General features: G+C 33.9%; 1 protein-coding gene across 8 annotated transcripts in view; it reads left to right on the top strand.

Annotated features, from left to right (window-relative positions):
- Positions 1 to 22,862, top strand: part of TBC1D32 (TBC1 domain family member 32) — a 204,315-nt gene that overhangs the window by 149,710 nt on the left and 31,743 nt on the right. For 7 of the 8 annotated variants that reach the window (XM_045057969.1, XM_045057971.1, XM_011282635.4 and 4 more), the window contains 2 exons: positions 3,120 to 3,245; positions 9,042 to 9,125. In XM_045057969.1, coding sequence (XP_044913904.1) covers positions 3,120 to 3,245; positions 9,042 to 9,125 — 210 coding nt within the window. Of the gene's footprint in view, positions 1 to 3,119; positions 3,246 to 9,041; positions 9,126 to 9,873; positions 16,864 to 22,862 lie in introns of those variants that run through there. The other variant, XM_045057973.1, reaches the window with a different exon arrangement.

Genomic DNA, 22,862 nt, shown 5'->3' with positions numbered 1-22,862 from the left:
ACATTAGTTTCCCTTTTCTCCAGCAAAACAGTCCTCTACAGCCTATTGGCCAATGTTTGAAAACAGTTGTTTATTATATTTTATTTTTCATGTTGTTTACAGCAGGACAGCAGGTCTATTCCCAGTACCTATATCATGACCAGAGACAAAACTCTGGGTTTAATTCTTTTGTGTTATTATAAACATAGAAATTTTTGGACAACACCAGATTCATATTTGCTCTACTCACATAATCACTAAGTTAGAGTTATTGTATTCTTTATACTACCGTTCCTATGATTTATTTCCTCTTGCCTCATTCTCCATGTCCAAAAGCCTTTGCTTATGTAACACCTTTGGCCTCTCTCTGGACTTCCCACTTTACTCTGCACAAAAATAGGAAGAGTGGTAGGCAAACTTGGGAGAGGGTTGGAAAATCTTGAATTATCCTTCTTGTGTAGGCTGTACCTTCAAGTTAGCCTGTCTTTAGGTTGTATTGACACCTTTTAATTAGGGGAGGCCTTTGGTTGTCAATCATTGTCTGTGACTGAATAGGTTAGTTCATTGTGAGGGAGACATTTGGAAGTCCTTGTGGCAGCACACCCAGGTAATGGTGCCTATGTTAGCGGTTTTGGTCCTAACAGATTTCTTTTTTTTTTTTTTTAATTTTTTTAATGTTTCTTTATTTTTAATATGAAATTTATTGTCAAATTGGTTTCCATACAACACCCAGTGCTCATCCCAACAGGTGCCCTCTTCAGTAACCATTACCCACCCTCCCCTCTGACAGCCCAAATTCCAATTTCCAGGTAAACTGGACCCTTTAGCCCTTCCGCTGACTGGTAGATCCATATGCATACCACATCTGCTGCTTCCGCGCTGTTTACAGTTATGGTGCCTTGTGCTTTTTTTCTTAGAATGAGATGATGAAAAGCGAAACAGAATAGCAAATGTGAAGGAATGGACAGAGGGAGGGAAGAGGGAAAGAATTATATAGGATTGTTAAATAGCAGGTAATTTATGAAAGAGCTATGTGGGCATCTTCTACTTGAAGGAGATAGTAGTTAGAAGACAGATTACACAAGGATGGAAAAGACCTAGAGGAGGAAAGAGAGATGAAAAAATGCATTTGTCTTTGCAGTCATGTGCCACTAGTGATTCCTATTAGACTCTAGGTAGTTTGTTCTTGGGAAATAAGTTATGTAGATATTCTAAATGGAACTACAAAAACTTATTTTAATGCTGTGTTGCATTAAGTATTTTACCTAAGTCATGTTAAGATACATTTAACATTATAACGTTGTTATTAGTAACATAATTTTCAACAAAATTATCAGCTTTGGTATTTCTTGAGTTTAGGTTAAAGGTTTTAAGAGTTTTTATTTGAAAGAATCATTTTTACTTTGATTTAATCACTTTAATTTTTCTCTAGTTATTGTTTCTGATTGAGTCTATTTATGAAATGTTACAGCATTATTTTGGTCTTAATATTCAAAGAGAATATTTATACTAAGTATCTGAATTACACATTCTTTGAACAAACAATTCTTTCTAGCTCATGTGTATATTTGTGTGAGTATGCATATCTTTGGTATGTTTACTTGTATACTCATATGTTTGTATAAAAGAATATGTAGCTTTGATATGCAAAGGCTTTTTTTGTGACCTACATGTCAAATAAGGACATATTTACATAAATTATGATTTATATATTTATATTATTTTAGATTTCATAACCATGGGAGCTGTGTGATATATATATCTGCTTTTTTAGGACTAAATAAAACCAATTTAGATCATAGGAATGATATGTCTTAATTGCAGTATTATACACACACACACACACACACACACACATATATACAGGCATACAAAATATGGTTTATGTCATGTGGTATTCATGAAGGCAAGTGACTTTGTCTTGATTGTTGTAGCCAAGATACATACATATCTTGTATGTAGGAGCTCCATACATATTTATTGAATATATTTTTACAAATATTGAATGAAAAAAATAGAACAGTTTGGTATGGTAGGATGATTAAGTTTTTAAAGCTATAAGAATAAGGACCTGTTTTATTATAATTTTATTATATTTTATTTTTGAAAAGAAGAGTTGATTGAAACTATCTCTGGTATTAGATTGACCACTGTTATTTCCCGGTGGGATTTATCACCCCAAATAGAGCTTAGGCAGATGTACTTGTGCTGGTAGTGTTCCCAGACACATCTTTGGGCAGGAGCAGTCAGGCCTTTGACCCTTTATTTTCAAAAGGTGGTTTTTTTCCTTTTTGATCCCAAAAATCTCTTTCAAAGAAAGTTAAAAGGTATGAGTTCATGTGACTACCTATTCCCCCATGATCTTCTAGAAAATAACATTTTTGCTTCTTTTTTCTTTCCCTTGAATCTTTGCCTACATATATGTGGGAAGATATTATATATGTTTGTTTGAATAAATATTTGTATATCCTTTTCTTAGGGAGGCCAAAGTCCTTATTTAATATATTATTAATAGATGTTTTCTAATGCTAAATCTCATAAGAATGAAATTAAAGTGGAAGATGGAAAAATCTCATGGGAATAAAACTAAATTTAACATGGAAAAGTAAAATTAGATGAAAGTTCCCATGTATTCATGAAATTGCTTAGAAAGAAGTTATATTTTGGCGTCATCCATTTTCAGTATAATTTTTTGCAAGAAGTGGAAATAAATGATTGACTAGAAATTTTTCTATGCTTATGTTTTCTTTTTGCTTTTAAAGGAATTAATAAAATTGTATATCAATGTGCATGAAATAAGAGTATAATGTTCATGTCCATATATGTAATGAAATCTTACATTTATTACATCTGTTATTTGATGTCTATTCAAATACTCAGTAATGAGTCACTTTCATATAAGAAAAAGAATATTCAAGCATTATGGTTAGAAGTCAGTCCATTTTGTCAGCTTTTAAATTTTTTCTGGGCATTTAATAAGTATAAATAGCAATTGATCGTATAAGATGTAATTACAGAAAATGTTTTCTTTTGAAAGCCATATACTATACTTTTTCTGGAATTTGTAACTATTTACATATTTAACATTAATACTTATTTTTCAGTGTTTCTCATCATAATATAGCTATGTTTCTTATTAGACAATGATCTTGGCAAACTTTTATTATGCTTCAAAATGTCTGATAAACAAACTGAGTGGATAGAAAACTGCCGAAAACAGTTTTGCAAAATGATGAAGGCCAAACCTGATATAATCAGTGGAACTGGTGAGTACATTGTTTAATTTTTGTGGGGGTTTTTTTGTATGAAAATTATATTAATGGAAGTTGTGTTTCCTGTGGATTAGTACTGACATGTCTAGAATACATAATACTCATTCCAGAAGTCCATTAACTTCTGAGAAACTTATGATCCTTGAAAACAAAAATTAAAATCTGAGATGCAAGGAAGCTGGAGGCCAGAAAGAACATGGAGGAAGATGCCCACCGACCCTTACTCCCTAATACCAGTAAAATTGTAGGCAGCACATAAACTATCAAAAAAATTAAAATCTGAGAGACAACAAAACTTTTTTTTAAACTAAGAGGTCTTGGTAAGCAAAATTGAATATTGATCTGACTTTACCTAGGTAATAATTTGCTTGGTTTCACCAGCTTTCCCCTGAATTTACCATACTGCTACATTTTTGGAAACTTGATTGACTTTTTTATTGATACATATTTTAAAACTCTGCCACATCCAGCCAAATAAATGTAGTTACTCTTAAGGAAATTGGAATTTTGAGGTGATGGCTATGTTTCCTAAACTAGCAAATAATTTTTTTTTAATTTTTTTAACGTTTATTTATTTTTGAGACAGAGAGAGACAGAGCATAAACAGGGGAGGAGCAGAGAGAGAGGGGGACACAGAATCTGAAACAGGCTCCAGGCTCTGAGCTGTCAGCACAGAGCCCGACGTGGGGCTTGAACTCACGACTGTGAGATCATGACTGGAGCCGAAGTCGGACACTTAACCGACCAAGCCACCCAGGCTCCCCGCAAATAATTTGTTTTATATTCACATAGTTACTTGTGCATTTGTTTTCTAAAAATCATCATTTTTAAATGAACATTATTTTGAATAAAAGTCTAAGGAAAAGGTTCTAATGTAAACATACGATAGATTTTTTTTTGTAAACTATAAAATTGTCCACTTTATTAGCCATGCTTTGTGGTTTTCATATTTGTATCATTTGTTATAAAATTAAAGTGGGAAAAATATATTTTGTTGTTGGAGAAATTACATTTTCAGAGACAAGTGGTATATATTTGTGGGCACCTCAGAGGTGAATTCTCTGAATTTTCTTTTTGCCTAGTATATCCTAGAAAGAGTGATTAAGAAGGCCATCAAGTCATAGGATCAAAAGGCGGGGTCAATAAAAGCATACTGTCTTTAACCAAAAGAAGCAGGAGAGGGGTAGCCTATCAAGATACTTTTTATAGAAAATGACCACTTTAATCCAACCATAGAATCCACCATAGAGAATCCTGCTAGCAAGACTTGGGCATAGCCTGGACTTCCGTCCTTACCTGGCAGTAATGGGGCACCCTTGCTGCTCCTTGCTAGGATTGTATCAGAGGAGATTCAGGTAGAAAGTTCAGGATTTTTACCATCACTCAGTAGTAACAGGGCCACCACCCCTCCTTCCCTCCCTTCCACACATGTTTTTTTGTCTCACACATGCAAATTTAAAATTAGAAAGTATCAACAAAGAAATAAAGAAAATCCAAAAGGACATTTTAGAAATGAAAATACTGTAATCAAAATAAAAAGCTAAATGGATTGGTCAACAATAAATTGGAAAGGACAGAAGGAAGGATTGGTAAACTTGAAGGTATTAACAAAGAGGAAATAGACTGAAAAACAAAAAAAAAATTAACAGAGTCCCAGAGACTTATGGAACCATAACAAAAGATCTAACATGTCATTGGAGACCTGGAAAGAGGTTAGGACTACAAATGTATTTGAAGAAATATAGTTAAAAACTTTCCAAATTTTCAAGAAACCTAAACTTGTGGATTCAAGAACCACAACGCAGGGTAAACCCAAAGAAACTCGCACCAAGACACAATATAGTCAAACTTAAAAACTAAAGACAAGGGGCACCTGGGTGGCTCAGTCGGTAAAGCATCTGACTTCGGCTCAGGTCATAATCTCGTGGTCCGTGAGTTCAAGCCCCATGTCGGGCTCTGTGCTGACAGCCTAGAGCCTGTTTTGGATTTTGTGTCTCCCTCTCTATCTGCCCCTCCCCCTTTCATGCTCTGTCTCTGTCTCAAAAATAAACGTTAAAATAAATTTAAAAAATAAAAACTAAAGACAAAAAGAATCTTGAAAGCAGAGAAGGGAAGAAACATCTTTTTTTTAATTTTTTTTCAACGTTTGTTTATTTTTGAAAGATAGAGACAGAGCATGAGCAGGGGAGGGGCAGAGAGAGAGATGGAGACACAGAATCTGAAGCAAGTTCCAGGCTCTAAGTCGTCAGCACAGAGCTGGACGCGGGGCTCGAACTCATGAATGATGAAATCATGACCTGAGATGAAATCGGACACTTAACCGACTGAGCCACCCAGGCGCCCCAGAAGAAACAACATCTTACCTACAGGGGAAAATCAATACTGTTGATTTCTCACCAGAAAAGATGGAGGACAGAGGGAGTAGTGTGACATTCAAGCACTGAAAATAGTCTTCAGGAATAGAAAATCAAGACATTTTCAGATGAAGAATTTGTCAAAGCAGACCTATTCTAAATGAAGGGATAAAGGAAGTTATCTCTGTACTGTTCTCACAACTTTCTGAATCTATAATTATATAAAGTAAATTTTCTTTAAAAATATAGAGGAAAGAATGAATATAAGCTACTTGAGAACATTGAAAAGGCAAATACCACGTGTAGATTAGTTTTTAGTATTATTCCGTGACTATAGCCTCTCAAAATATTTGAAAGTGTCTAGTGCTGTTCATAAGGGTTGCTGGGCAAAATGAATATACTGTATTGGAACCAGTAGAAATCCAGAACCTTCTTCAGATAGTTTGGTAATGCCATTTTTGCATATGATTTCTAGAATGACTTTATCTAAAAGCTCTCAATGTATGGATCTAATAGCATAATTTTGCCTTTCAAGATCAGTACTTCCCAGAAAATAGTGTGCTTTGCAAACACCTGCAATTAGTCTGGTGGCTATTAAGTTTCAAATCATATTGTGTTTACCTCCCTCACAGATGTGATAAAGAATTTTCCCAGTTCATGGAGTTTGTTTAGGTGTCTGATGGCTAACCCTGATTTGGGGCATAGGATTCAAAGAATTGTTTAGCAGTATGCTGTGACTTTTCTCATTAATTCAAACATTTTACTTGTGTGCATAACACATAGCAAACATATGGTTGTGCTAAAATGAGAATGATTATAATTTTAAATGGATATTTCCACTTTAAAACTAACTTTTTATATAACCTTTGCTACTCATGTGTATCTCACCTCTTATTTGTATCATTGAATTCAGAATGATTGTTTCTAAAATTCATCAAGATACTCTTAAAAAATTATAATCTCAAGAGACAATATTAAGTGACATAAACACATGGAGGTTGAAAGCTCTCACCTAAGGGCTATTATTTATGTATACATTCATAGATAAAAACTTTGAAAGATTTTTCTGTGAGTAAGAGAATTTATCCTTCTGCCTGTGAAGATAGAACCCTTAAACAACTAGAAGTTCAAATAATTGTCAATACTGGTGCCCTTTCTGATCCTCAGCAATTACATTCTCATACTTTTTAATACTTACTTTAATTTGAAATCATGAGTAGAATTCAGTAAATTTTGTTTTTACCTTAAGGCATTAAAATATTGTGATACCTGACTTATCAGAGCTACAGTTATTGGAAAGCACATGTTGTTATTCCTATTTGATTTACATTTTTCACATGTTGAACACTAATTTTCTTTGTGACTTATGTGCTTAAAATGTACTTGGATATGAAAAAGAGACCATTTGATTAATATAAATCAGAGTTAATATCCTGAATGTAATACATAGTTTAAAAGGTGACTTGAGGGGCGCCTGGGTGGCTCAGTCGGTTGAGCGTCCGACTTCACTCAGGTCACGATCTCACCGTCCGTGAGTTCGAGCCCCGCATCAGGCTCTGTGCCGACAGCTCAGAGCCTGGAGCCTGCTTCAGATTCTGTGTCTCCCTCTCTCTCTGGCCCTTCCCCCATTCATGCTCTGTCTCTCTCTGTCTCAAAAATAAATAAATGTTAAAAAAAATTAATAAAAAATAAAAGGTGACTTGGGGCACCTGGGTGGCTCAGTTGGTTGAACTGACTTTGGCTCTGGTCATTATCTCACAGCTCATGAGTTCGAGCCCCATGTCAGGGCTCTGCGCTGACAGCTCGTAGCCTGGAGCATGCCTCAGATTCTGTGTCTCCCTCTCTTTCTGCCCCTAACCCACTTGCATTCTGTCTCTGTCTCTCTCAAAAATATATAAACATTAAAAAAATTTTTTTTAAAGGTGACTTAGACTTGCTTGCTAAATATACATGTATAAGCGTGTAAGTTGCTTTAAAGATACATTTCTTTCCAGAAAAATAATTCTGGATTCTATATTAAGTATAATTCAACTGGTTATATACATTTTGAGGATAATAAATTCAAACACAGTGGCATATCTATGTGGCATTGTCAGAGAAAAGCTAACTTTTTTTTTTTTTTTGCTCAGTTCTGTACTGTTCCACTAGTAGAAAGGCATTTCTTCCTATTTTTTTTTTAATTTTTTTAACGTTTTATTTTTGAGACAGAGAGAGACAGAGCATGAACGGGGGAGGGTCAGAGAGAGGGAGACACAGAATCTGAAACAGGCTCCAGGCTCTGAGCTGTCAACACAGAGCCCGACACGGGGCTCGAACTCACGGACTGCGAGATCATGACCTGAGCTGAAGTCGGCTGCTCAACCAACTGAGCCACCCAGGTGCCCCTCTTCTTATTTTTTTAAATATGAACTTTATTTTTTAGAGCAACTTTAGATTCGCAGCAAAATTCAGCAGAAAGTACAGAATTCCCATATACATTCTATGCCTGCATATATGCACAACTTTCCCCACTATAAATATCTCACATCAGAGTGATACCCCTGTTACAATCAGTGAACCTACACTGACACATCATTGTCTCCCAAAGTACATAGTTTATATTAGGGTTCATTCCTAGTGTTTGTACATCCTATGAATTTTTTTTAGTGTTTATTTTTTGAGAGAGAGAAAGCGCATGCATGTGAGTGGGGGAGGGGTGGGGGAGGGGGACAGAAGATCTGAAGCGGGCTCTGTACTGAAAGCAATGAACCTAATGCGAGGCTCAAACTCATGAACCATGAGATCATGACCTGAGTCGAAGTCAGATGCTTAAACAACTGAGCCACCCAGATGCCATGTACATTTTATGAATTTTAACAAATGTATAATGGGGGAGATTTATCATACAGAAGAGTATCATTGCCCTAAAATTCCTGTTTTCTGCCAGTGGATCTTACCCTTTGCCCAGTTGCTGGCAAGCTTACTTTTGATCCAGTTGTCTTGAACATATATAAAGTTGCAAAGTGTCTAAAACACCTAACATGTCCTGGTTTTGAAAGAGAACTGTCCCTTGACTGTGGTCCTGGAGTTCAGATAATTTTTTTTTTTTTGTATGTGTGAATAATGATAAGATATTATAGCCTAATTAGTGATGATTTTCTTTCTGTATCGAAATCATTTAGCAAGTTCTGAAGTAATCCGTAGAGAATCTAAAGATAATATGATTCTTTTCCAGTTTTACATTGAGTAGGTTCTCAGTGAAGCAATTAAAATTTAATTTACATTGGAAACATTGTTATGAATATTAAAGTGGTATGTGTTTTGAATTGGACCCCCTTAAGAGTGTAACTGTGAAGAAGTTCAGATGACTTTTATCTACTAGTCTGTGACTTTAGAGATGCATTATCATGTATATTCTTAACCTTTAATATCCTAATTATTCTCTTGTTTATTACAGCTTTACCAGAATTGCTTGAAAAATTTGTGCTTCATCTCTCTGAAAGCCCATCTGAATGTTACTTCCCCTCAGTGGAATATACAGGTACGTTTTAAACATCTTGAATTTTGAAAAGTACTTAATTATCTAAAAAATAGATAATATTTCATAGAGCTAATTAGATTAAAAATATGCACAAACTTGCATCTTAAAAATCTCTCACTTGGTGTTATGGATAATCTAGATATCTTTCAGTCTCTTCTGTGCAAATGCGTGAGTTTTCTTATAACTTTCTAACTTCTGAGCTCTTTTTTTTCCTATCTACCCATCAAAAGTTATTTTCCTTTAAGGCAATGTCTTCTCTTCTGATTCTATACACTGTCCTCTAGTGATCTCATTTGTTTCTACGATTTTACCTACTTTATATATTGATAACTTCTGATTCACATCCTCCATTCAAAGATCACCTATAAGCTTCATTGTGGTATTCCCAGCTACTTGGTAGGTAAATATCACCTAGAGGTGCTATGGAAGCCCTCAAACTTAAAATGTCCAACAGGGCCCTCACCTCATCAGACCTTATTGATATGTACTCTTTTTCTACATTGTCTATTTTGGTGGGCAGTACTACTCTCCATCTAAACCAGAAACTGAGTAAATCCACATTTTATGTGGATTTAAGTCCACATTTTCTTCCCAATTACCAAACCATGTTAATTCTGTGTTCTTAATAGATCTCAAGTGTATCTACTTAATTGATTTCTTTGTTCAGGCCGCCATTACTTCTTGCCTCGAGTATTACAACAGCCTCTTTTCCTGGTGTTGCTGATTAGAATCTGATTTCTCTTCAAAGGTATTCTTTGTGCTGCTCTCAGAGTGATCTTTGAAGTGCGAATCTGAACCATTCATTCCTGTATTCCCTGGAAGATCACCATTGACCATTGCATAAAGTCTAAGCTTCTTATCATAAAACCGAAGGCCTTATGTTATCCTTCCCTTTTCTTCCTCTCCAGCATCATGTCTTTCTCCCCTTGCCTTTTATTTATTTTTCAGGAACCCTAAACTATTAGTACGGCCAACTTCTCCTTCCCCCACCCAAATACTCACTCGTTTATTAAACGGGTATTGTTCTCTAGTATTTAGTAGAATTTTTCTAAGCATTTAAGCACAGCAGGAAACAAAAGAAGGAGAAAATCTTGCCTTCTGGTGGGAGCACAGACAATAAAGAAATAAATGTTTCAGTATATCAAATAGTATGATAGCGAATGAGAAATACACAGCAGGGAAGAGGGCTACAGAGTGCTATTTGGGCACGAAGGTTACATTATTAAATCATGTTCAGACTAGCAGAAGTTGGGAGCAAGATAAGTAGATATTTTCAGGGGAGGAGAATTCCAGCTAGTGACCAGGAAGGAGACATGAGTGTCTGAACACAAGTACAGGAGAAGCATTGTAGGTATTGAAGGCAGACAGGAAGGATGATAGAGGGCTTTTGAAAGTCACTGTAGCATCTTGAACATAGGAACACATGCTCAGATTTACACAAAAATCACTATGGTGGCTGTGTTGAGAAAAGACTGAAGGGAGGACAAAGGACTAAAGCAGGAAGATGGATTAGGAGGCTGTTGCGAAGATGCAGGTGAAAAATGGTAATGGTCTGGATGAGGATGTCAGTGGGAGATAGAAATATTTGGATTCTGGGTATATTTTGATTAGAGAGCCAACAGAATTGAGTAACAGATTGACTATGGAATGTAAGAGAAAGGAAGGAATTAAAGACTCTAAGTTATTGATCCAAACCACTGGAAGGATGAGATTATCATACACTGATATGGGGGAGAAATAGGTTTGAGAGAGGGGGTGAAGAGCTTGATTTTATGTTATGTTTTGAATGCTTGTTATACATTTAAATAGATAATGTTTTTTACACTGGATTGGATATTTGAATCTAGCATTTAGGGGAAAAATGTGAGCTGGAAATATAAATTGCTAAATCATCAGCTTCATATACAAAGCCAATATGCATCTCTGTCATATCTTTCTCACATTCTGACTTAATGTCTAATTCTTCATGTGACAGTAAACTCCTATAGGGTAGTTTCCATATCTTATCTATCATATCTTCTGCAACTAGAATGGCAGTATTAAGAAATATTTGACAAATAAAAGAATGGCTAAAAGAATGAAGGAGGGGGCTTCATAAATTATGTCAATCAGTTTGTCTTAATTTTAGTAGGCAATAGATTAAATCTTTTGAGATTTCTGAGCAGAAGCCTTACTTGATTCATCTGTACTTTAGGAAGATTATTTTAGTGACTGTGTAAAGGATGAAGTAGAGTGAAATCTGCCAAAGGTGAATATCCAGAATGGGAGGGTTGGTAAACAAAGAGATAGTGAACATAACAGAGATGTAGCAAAGACTCATGATTAATAGATAATCAAGAGGTATTGCTCCTCTTCCTCATTACGGTGGCATGACTCCTCTGCTGGAGAAATTATCATTTAAATATTTATTCAAGTTAGACACTATACATCATATTTACTTAAAAATATTTACTTCCAGTCTGGGCCAGCCTATCCCTCTGACTCTATTACCACTATCAAAGACCTCCCGTGCATTCATGTCACTGAACCTTTGTTCTGCCTCTTCCTCCTGAATGAGCTTTCCTCTCCCCATGACACCCACAGGATAATGTCCAACTCAACTGTAAAGTTGCAGCTACAATGTTCCCTTCCCTCTTACTAAGTAGATGTTCCTCCTCTGTGCTCATTATTATATTCACTTTAAACTACTATTTTGATATTTGTTGTATGTGGCTAGTTTCAATTATCCCATTAGGTCTCAAACTCCTTTGTATCTTTAATATAGTATTTGATATATTTTTATTAAAATAAATACATATACTGTAACATAATTATCTTTATTCACACAAATACATCTGTATAACAATTCTAAATATATTGGTAATTGCATATACACATATGAACATACACCTAATTATTTACATAGTAACCTTTAATGCAGGTTTGGCAAAGGAGTGAAATAGAGCATAAGAAAATGAGAACAAAGAAATGAGAGGAAAATATAAGGTAGTATTAAACAGAAATTTAGGTAGATGAAGGGAATTGATACATATTGAGCACCTCTTATGAGCTAAGTAGTATGCTGAGGTACTTGATGTGTGTTTTTTATTCAACCCTATGAATAACTACACTTTGCAGTAGGCATAATCATCACATTTAAAATCAGGCAATTGAAGTACAGAGGAAAGAAAACAAATTGTGAAGAGAATATTGCAGAAGACCATTTGTGAAGAAAATGATAACTTTATGAATAAGCCTGGAAATGTATGTGAAAACATACAGGGATTAATGGTCATGTCTGTGACTAAGAGAGGAAACAAGAAATGGTAATTATGGAGATTTGCGTGGCCATTCCCTAGTCTTCAGTATAATCTCCAGTTTCTGCAACTATGCTTGGCACATTGTTGGGTCACATTTTCTGTAGATATGTTTTATAAATCATCTAATACTTAACAAGACTAATTGCTCAATGTGTATACATTCATTGCCCTGTATTAAATTTCTCAATTATGCTGAGGGAGATTTCAGATGTTGGCTTTTTTGGATGCATGATCGAGGCAGATAAACTCCAAATGTGAATTTAAATTCTTTAAAGGCTCCTGCTGAACAGCTGTCCACTGGAGTTTTAGAGTACAGCCAAAAATAAGGTAGCTTCTTATTTATTGATTGTACAGTATATATTATGATAGGGTAAGCTTATTGCTAATATCATTTTCTTCCCATAGCTTTAGATATCCTTACCCTTCATCATTTATTGTTTTGGCTAGTGAATCAATGGTTTCCTATTATAAAATTTCACTCTATTTAAATAAATAAAAACCATGTTTTGATATAAAAGATGTTTCAAAGCAAATGCTGGATAGATATATTCATTGGTTTTTTTCATGTTTCTTGAAATGAGAAATTGATTGTCTTTTTAAAAATGACAGCTTGCTTAAACCCTAAGGTAGCTGAAATTAGAATAACACAATCATCCATCTGTTGTTAGTTCCCTCAGGATTTCAATCCATTATAAAATTTGCAAATCTGGAAAAATCAGATTAGTTTAGCCGTTTATCCCCTTAAAGAAAAAGGAATGAACAAATTTCTGCACAATTGCAGTTTGTACATCTATACAGGTATCTTTCTAAATCTTAAGTGATGTCAATTTTTTCTTGGTTTAATTCCCTGGAATGAGTTGGGGATTTTTTTTTCCTACAGTAATTGCTTCTTTAAATGAGAAATATTCCTTTAAAGGTAGTAATTATTTTTAATGTTAGGACTTTACTCTTTATGCTTTTAATCAAAAAGTTGGAAAGAAATCAGAAAATATTGCATTGTTTCACCTTTTGACTATTAAAATACTTTTAACCTTAATATATATAGTTAAACACATTTTCTACTTTCTTTGGACATTCAGCAAATATGCTCTTTTCTATCTTACATTTAGGGAGCATGTTTGTGAGTACACTTGATAATTGCAAGGAAATATATAACATGGATTACATTGTCCTCAAAAGAGGGGAAATAGTAATACAATCATGAATTAAGTAAATTGCAGCATTTAGTAAGAGAAAATAAAGAAAACTGATATCTTCCAGCTCACGATTTTATTTCAGGCAATGTGCCTTTAATTATGGTATTTAAATTGGGTTATTATCAAATGAGGGGTTTTGTTTTAAGTGCCACAGGTTTTCAGTGGAAAGAGTGATCAGAGTTGACTAGTGCCATCATGGAGGATAAGAGGAAGAAGTGATAATGGAGCAGAAAGAGTGGCATCAGTGTGGCCTGCTGGGCTATTACAGCTGAAAAAACTAGAAAGGGAGACTTGCAGGAAAGGGTCATTGCATAGAGACCTGGAAAGAAAATTCCTTTTTTTCCCCCAAATAATGCTGATCATACCAATTAGGAGACTGAGACTCACAATAGCTTGGCCACAAGAAGTTGAATTTTATGTCAGTAAGAATTGAAGAAAATGGATAGTTACAACCACATGTTAAAAGAGAAGCAACAGAGTCTGCAGACTGTCTCTGGGGAAGGAAGGAGGTAGGAGAGAGTATACCGATTGGTTGACTCCTTTGGATGATGAGAGTTCTTTGACTTTATAACAAATACAGCAGGGCTTTCAGAAGAATCCGTAAACAACAAAGCGGTAACTGCTTCTCTAACCATGGAAATGTACTCCAGTGGAGAAGTTCTTTACTCTTCTAAAAATTAATTTTTTCCACAACATTAGCCAAGTGCCAGGCAGAATAGATTTCATATCTTCTACTACTGCTCTGTGTGCTAGCTTGCAAACCAAAAACAGAACATAATTCATTACCAGAGTGAGCAATTTCAGTCAATATTAAGCCAATTTTTCCAACTCTTTTTGTTCTGAGACCATTGTATTTACAATTAAATTGATTGGTTATTTCAAATAGTTAATACTGTGACTGAATTGACATTAAGTAGGGCAACTATGATGCTACAGGTGTCATTGGTTGATTTTTTATCAGTAACATGTTTTTCATAGTGACTCCAGGGAGTAGGAACTATATCGTCCATTTGTTACTTAATTTCAATATACAGAAAATATTTTTAAATCCATATCCATTTCCATCTCTACCTTGCTCCATTTGATATGAAGTAGAATTTCTTGTTCATTCATTTATTCATTTTTCTACTCATTCACTCAGTGTTTATTAAGCACCTATTATGTATCTCACACATAGATATGTATGTTTCAATAAGTCATTGGTTACCAGTGATACATCAGAATCCCCTGAAGACATATATTTTTATCATTGAATTTTATTTTACCCCATCAATTTTGTTTTATTTCTGAGGATTTTAATTATTGCTTCATAAATTGTATTTAGTCCAGGTTGCATATAACAAAAGATTATTTCAATGAACTTTTGTAGTCCCAAGATCCATTTCTGTTTGTCAAGTTGTCTTATATCAGACAAATTGAAAATTGAAGTGGCTCTGTAAATAAAATATTTAATAAATAGTTAACTATTTTCTGACTTCTTTATTCCTGTTTTGAAACTTTATTTTTTTCAATGGGGTTTTATTCACACTAATGTCACCTATGTGTATTTAATATTACTGTTTTCATTTATTGGGTTTTTTTTTAAATGTTTATGTATCTTGAGAGAGAGAGAGCCAAAGAGCGTGCACACACATGTGCGAGTAGGGGGTGAGGCAGAGAGAGAGAGAGAGAGGGGAGAGAGAATATCCCAAGCAGGCTCCATGGTTAGGATGGAGCTGATGTAGGTCCTGAGCTCACGAACCATGAGATCATGACCTGAGCCAAAATCAAGATTCAGACGCTTAACTGATTGAACCACCGAGACGCTCTATCATTAGTGTTTTCTTAGAATGGGTATTTGATGTTTGTTTTGGTATGTTTAATACCCTCCCCCATATTCTCATTTAAAAGCCTCTTTGATTATTTAACTACTACATTCCTAAAAATGAAATTTGTGTGGTGGGCTATTCCTGTCCAACTTTAACTGTAGCTAAACTTCACCTTTTTTCCTTTAAATGTTGATCTCAAGTTCAGTGCACAAGGAATAAGCTGTAGCGGTCTTTAAAAATACAAATGACTGGACATTCACTCAGCAATCTCCTTCAGTAGTCTGGAGTGGAGTCTGTTTATCTTTACTTTTAAAAGGCTCAGAGAAATTTGATGAACAGCCATCATTGGGAACAATTATCTGTTGAAATGTGCAGAATTCAGTTTTTACTCAATATACAGCATCATAAACTTTTAGAAAAGGCGTAGATCGGGGAAATTATTTACACAATCCCAGAAGAGGTAAAAGGACTCCTCAGGCAGACAGCTAGATCACTCTGGAAGTACTCTTTCCTTATATGAGGAAGAACTAAGAACCCGAACCTCATATAACATGGAGTATCATAGTCCTTTTGGGTAACTCGCTCACCTTGATCCTTAACTATTCCATTCTTCACTGATACAGATGTCAGCATCTTCTGCTAGAAGTTACCCTGATGTACAGAATTCGATAGCCTCAGGAATGCTCCTTATTAGTACCCTTAGCCCACTGTACACTCCTCCTACTATTAAGATATTTAGCTGTATTATACTTTTCAAAAGAGAAACATTATTATAAGCACACAGATCTATATGTAGATGAAGATAAATATTTCTCATGTTTAGTCCAATTTTATATGTACTAGAATTCTAAGCATTATTATCTAAGTAAAAATTGTTCTGGTAATAGTTTATAAAAATCAATCTTTTATATAAGTACAGATAAATGGAATTCATAGAAGTATGTTCAATGTTATGAAAAATTCCCAAACTATTTTCCAGAATAGTTGTACCATTTTACACTCTAACCAACAGTGTATGACAGTTCCAATTGCTCTTTATTCTTACCAACACTTGGTATTTTCAGTCTTAAATTTTAGCTATTTTAGTAGGTGTGCAGTAGTATCTCCATGTGGTTTTAATTTACATTTTCCTGATGATTAATGGTGTTGGATACATCTCTTCTTTTGAGATGTCTATCCAAGTATTTTGTTTCCTATCCACCTCAACATTTTTATATGGGTTTCATGACTTCTTATGTTTGAGTTATAGGTGGTGGTTATAGATTATGGATATGATCCTTTATCTAATTTATACTGCACGTATTTTCTTCCATTGTGTAGTCTGTTTAGTTATTTCCTTAATGGTGTCTTTTGATGAATGAAAGTCCACCTTTAAGAAGCAGAAAGAGAAATCAAGGAATCGATCCAATGTACAACTGCACCAAAACCCATAAGATACCTAGGAGTAAACACAACCAAAGAAGTGAAAGATCTGTACTCTGAAAACTATAGAACACTTATGAAAGAAATTGAAGATGACGCAGAAATGGAAAAACATTCCATGCTCATGGATTGGAAGAACAAACATTGCTAAAATGTCTATACTGCCCAGAGCAATCCACACATTTAATGGAATCCCTACCAATAAGACCAGCATTTTTCACAGAGCTAGAATAAACAATCCTAAAATTTGTATGGAACCACAAAGACCCTGAATAGCCAAAGCAATCTTGAAAAACAAATGCAAAGCTGGGGGCATCAGACTTCAAACTGTATTACAAAGCTGTAGTCATCAAGATAGTATGGTACTCACACAAAAACAGACACATAGATCAATGTAACAGAATAGAAAGCCCAGAAATGGACCCACAACTATATGGGCAGCTAATTTTTGACAAAGTGGGATATAATATCCAATGGGAAAAAGACAGTTACTTCAACAAATGGTTTTGGGACAACTGGAGAGCAACATGCAGAAGAATGAAACTGGACCACTTTCTTTCACCATATACAATAATAAATACAAAATTGATGAAAGACCTAAATGTGAGATAGGAAACCATCAAAATCATAGAGGAGAACACAGGCAGCAACTTTTTACTAGACATGTCTCCAGAGGCAAGGGAAACAAAAGCAAATGCAAACTGTTAGAACTTCATCAAGATAAAAAGCTTCTGCACAGCGAAGGAACAATCACCAAACTAAAAGGCAACCTACAGAATGGGAGAAGATATTTGCAAATGAGACATGTGATAAAGGGTTAGTATTCAAAATCTATAAAGAATTTATCAAACTCAGCACCCCAAAAATAAATATTTCAGTTAAGAAATGGGCAGAAGACATGAACATTTTTCCAAAGAAAACATCCAGATGGCTAACAGACACATGAAAAGATGCTCAATATCACTGATCATCAGGGAAATCCGTATCTAACATGATGAGATACCACTTTGCATCTGTCAGAATGGTTAAAATTAATAACTTGGGGGAAACAACAGATGCAAACCATAAGAGACTTAACTATAGAGAACAAACAGGGTGGATGGAGGGGAGATAGGTGGAGAATAAGTTAAATGGTATTCGGTATTAAGGAGGGTACTTGTGTTGAGCACTGTGTGTTTTGTGTAAGTGATGAATCACTAAGTTTTACTCCTGAAGCCAATATTACACTATATGTTAACTAACAAGAATTTAAATAAAAATTTGAAAAATAAAGTCAAATTTTGATGAAGTCCAACTTACCAATTTTTCTTCTGTGGGCAGTACTTTCAGGGTTCTGTTCAGAAAATCTTTGTTTACATTAAGTCCATAAAGATAGTCTTGTATACTTCATAGGTTAAAACTTTATAGTTTTAACTGCAGGTTTATAATCTGTTTTGAGTTATTCATTATGTGGTATGAGGTAAGAGTTTACACCTTTTTCCCCCTGATATCTAGTTCCCACACAATTAATTGAAAAGCTTTTTACCTCGTTGAATTATTTTGTACATTTTGTCAAGACTTAATTAAGTGTATAAGTAGGAGTATACAATTTGCTTGTTCCTATTCTTAGGGGAAAGGATGGATTTGATAGATTTTTGAATGTTAAACTAACTTTGCATTTTTCAGATGAACTCTTCTTAATCATGATACTTTATTCTTTTAATATATTGCTGAATTTGGCTAATATTTTTTAAATATTTTTTTCTATTTATATTCATGTGCAATATTAGTCATTAGTTTTCTTTAATGTCTTTGCATCTTTTGGGGTCATGGTTATGCTGTGCTTATAAGTATGCAAAATTGTTACTGATTTACTTATTTGATACAATTAACTAGTTAAGTGACACCATTTGGGTCTGAGTTTGCTTAATGGTATGCTTTTTAAATATTGATTCAATTTCATTAATTAATGTAAGACTCTTCACAGATTTGCTGTCTTCTTGGGTGTGTAAGATCTATGGTGATATTTTCTCTTTTATTCTTGATAATGATAATTTGTGTTCTCTCTTTTTTTCTTTATAAGCCGTGTAGAGTTTTGTCAATATTATTGATCTTTTCAAAGAACTAAAATTTGGTTTTATTGATATACTCTGTACTTCTTTATTTTCTCTTTTATTGGTTTGTATTATATTTTATTCCTTCTTTCTACTGACTTTGGGTTTAATTTCCACCTCTTTTTCTAGCTTCTGTGATAGAAGTTTATATCACTGACTTTAAACCTTTATTCTTTTCTAATATAAGTAGATAGAGCTATAAAATTTCCCCTAAGCAGTGTTTTAGTTGCCTCCCAATGCATGTTTAGATAGGTCTTAATTATCATTACATTGAAAATATTTTCTAATTTAGCTTGCTAGTTCTTCTTTGACCTCAATTTCCAGTGTTTTGCTTAACTTCCAAGTGTTGGGAGATTTTCCAGATATCTTTTCGTTATTGGTTTCTATTTTAGTTCTTTTGTATTTAGAGAATATTCTCTGTATAATTTAATTTATTTCTAATTTATTGAAACTTTTTATGGCCTAATAAATGTTCTGTCTTAGTAAATGTTCCATTGACAAATGAAAAGGATGTATATTTTGGAGCTGATGGTTGTAGTGTTTTATAAATAACCGAAAAGGACAATTTAGTTCTGTCATGCTGTTCAGATTTTCTAGATAATTTCTAAATTTTTGTCTGTTTTTGGTACCAAATACTGATACAGTAGTGTTGAGCTGTCTCTTTATTATTTTATGTTTATCTGTTTATCCCTTTAATTATTTAGTTTTTGCTTCATGTATTGTAAAGCTTTCCAATTTGGTAAATACATACTTAGTAATGCTTTTTCTTCTTGATATATTGATCATGCTCTTCTTTAAAAAAAAGTATCTTATCTCTAATACTCTTTGTCCTAGAGTGTATTTTGTCTGGCAATAATGTAGACATTCAGCTTTCTTATGATTAGTATTGGTAGGATATGTTTTCCCATTCTTTATCATGTCTTTCAGTTTAAGGGCATCCTAAAATATATAGCATATAGTTTTATCTTGCTTTCTGTTTTTAATTCAGTCTGAGAATTTCTGCCATTGATTGTTTTTAGTCCATTTACATGATTATCGATATTTTAAACTTCTATATATAATTTTGATAATTTTTGTCTACCCTGAATTAATATTATGTTATAACATTAAGATTATGTTATAATCTTTTGTAAGAACCTTACAAAAAGCATATTTCCATTTGCCGTTCCTGTGTGCTATTTTCTCCATGCATTTTACTTTTACACATTATTTTTCCCTTGAGTCAATTATTTTTAACTGAATTAAGAAACGAGCAAAATTATTTTATATTTACCCATATATTTACATTATCTTGTACTCTTGTACGTGTGTGTATCTGTGTATTCATAGTATCATTTCAGCCTGAAGAACTTTACTATTTCATTTTGTTTTGTTTTTGAGTATAGTTTGCACACAATGTTACATTAATTCTAGGTGTACAACATAGTGATTTGATTGTTTATATGTTATGTTTTGTTCATTATAAGTGTAGCTACTGTCTGTCCCCATACATTGTAATTACAGTATCATCACCTGTATTTCTTACACTGTGGCTTTTATCCCCGTGATTTATTCATTCCATAACTGGATGCTTATATCTCCCACTCCCCTTCACCCATTTTGCCTAACACTTCAACACCCTCTCTTCTGGCAAGCACCGTTTGTTTTCTGTATTTATAAGACTGATTCTGTTTGTTCTTTTTTCTTTTTTTTTTTTTTTTTGATTCCACATATGAGTGAAATCATATGGTATTTGTTTTAGTCTGACTTATTTCACTTAGCATAATACCCTCTAGGTCCATCCATGTTGTCACCTGTGGCATGATCTCATCCTTTTTTATGGCTGTGTAATCTTCCTGTGTGTGTGTGTGTGTGTGTGTGTGTGTGTGTACGTGCATGTGTATGTACATATGTACAGATATACACCACATCTTCCTTACTCATACATCTGTTGATGGACACTTAGGTTGCTTCCATATTTTGCCTACTGTAAATAATGCTGCAATAAACGGAGGTACAGGTATCTTTTTGAATTAATGTTTTAATTTTCTTTGGGTAAATACCTAATAGTGGAATTATTGGATCATATGATATGTCTATTTTTAATTTTGGGGGGGGAGTCCTCTCTACTGTTTTCTGCCATAGCTACCAATTTATATTCCCACCAATAGTGTACAAAGGTTCCTTTTGTCCACATTTTTGCTGACACTTCTTTCTTGTCTTTTAGCTATTCTGATAGGCCTGAGGTGATAGCTCACCTTTCGTATTTGTCCAAGAATGTTCAGAGCTCTTTATTCATGAAAATTAAAATCTGAAAAAAGAAACACGTGTGTCCCAAAATAAAAATAAATTTCAGGATATACATTGAATAAACAAATTTCAGCATTTTATATAATGGAATACTACTTGTAATTAAAAAAAAAAAAACTTGGTAACATGCAACAGTATGGAATGAATCTCAAAACACTGTGTTAAGTGAAATAAAAACAAACATAAAAGGGTATATACTTGTGAATCCATTTATATGATGTTCTAAGTAGAGCTACACCAACAGTGAAAGAGATCAGAATAGTAGCTAGTTTAGGGAAGAAGGATATGCAGGAATTGGCTGGAAGGGAGCATGAGGAACTTCTAGGTGAGGGAAATTTTCTACATCTTAGAGGGATGTCGGTTATACAGCTTGTATGCATTTGTCAAAACTAATTAAACTATATACTTAATTATAGTTATTTGAATATAAGGTATACCTAAAGAAAATTTGATAGCTTACTAATAAAAAAAAATCAATCTTATAATCTCCCATTATGATAGTTGATTGGAGGTAGGTCTATTTCATGGTTCTAAAAATATATAAAACCAAAATATTTATTTTACTGAAACTTCTTGAATTTTGTAAAGTCAGCCAGTGTCACCAACACTACAGCACTAAAGTTTTATGTTATGTAAACTTGGGAAACTGAAATATAATTGCTAATAAAATATAGGATCACCAGGAGTTAGATTCAGGTACTGACACAGAAAGAACATCCTGGTCACTGTCCAAATGAATTTAACCTGATTATATTGTAGGGGACATTAAGAATGATGCTTAAATTATGGCTGGTTTCTTTTTAAATGCCATTGATAATACTAAGAACTTAAAATTATGGTGAACATGATGAATGATGATTAATAGTTTTAAAAATTGACCATTTTGTGAGAGTGAGAATAATTTGTGACATATTATGTTTTTGGCGTCAAGTAATGAAAACTCATTTTTTTTTTCTGTCTAAGAGAAGGAGGCAGAATTACTGGCTTATACAAATGGGGCAGAGCTGTCCTTAGCAATCTGTATATCTAGAATGCACATCTATTAGTAAAGTTAGAGTTATAAATAGGGAGGAATTCTAAGATACATAAAAAGTAGCTTAACTGCTATCATTAGAGGCAAAATATAACAATACTGCTAAGATTGTGTTCTGATCTAAATAAGAAAAACTCAGGTGTAGCTTGTCAAGAAATTAACAGAGCACATTAGTATTTTATCTTTTTTTTTTTTTTAAAGAAAATTGCCACTCTACATAGGTGATAAACCACTCTGGTTTGGCTAGGACTATGAGGGCATGAGACTTTCAGTGCTAAAACCACTCTAGTCCTAGGCAAACTAGGAGATGCTTCTAGATGTACCTTACCTCTAAGAGTGTTAAAAGATGAATTATTGCTAGTCCAATGAGTAGATGTTTGATAACAGTGATGTTTAATTTGTTTCTCCTCCTTATGTCTGTAGATCTCAAGCCTAACCATATTTTAAGGTTCAGTTTAAATGCCACTTCTTCCTAATCTCTCTCTCTGAATTCACATAACTCTCTATCTGTACCATTCTTGTTCCACTTAGTACTTTAAAACATTTTTATCAGAGTTATCTATATATGAATTTTATCTCTGACACTACGTGGGAAGT

The sequence above is a fragment of the Felis catus genome, chromosome B2 (assembly GCF_018350175.1).
Source record: "Felis catus isolate Fca126 chromosome B2, F.catus_Fca126_mat1.0, whole genome shotgun sequence".
In the NCBI taxonomy this organism is placed as follows: Eukaryota; Metazoa; Chordata; class Mammalia; order Carnivora; family Felidae; genus Felis; species Felis catus.
Note: the sequence above shows the minus strand (reverse complement) of the source record. Positions and strands in the feature narration are given on the sequence as shown.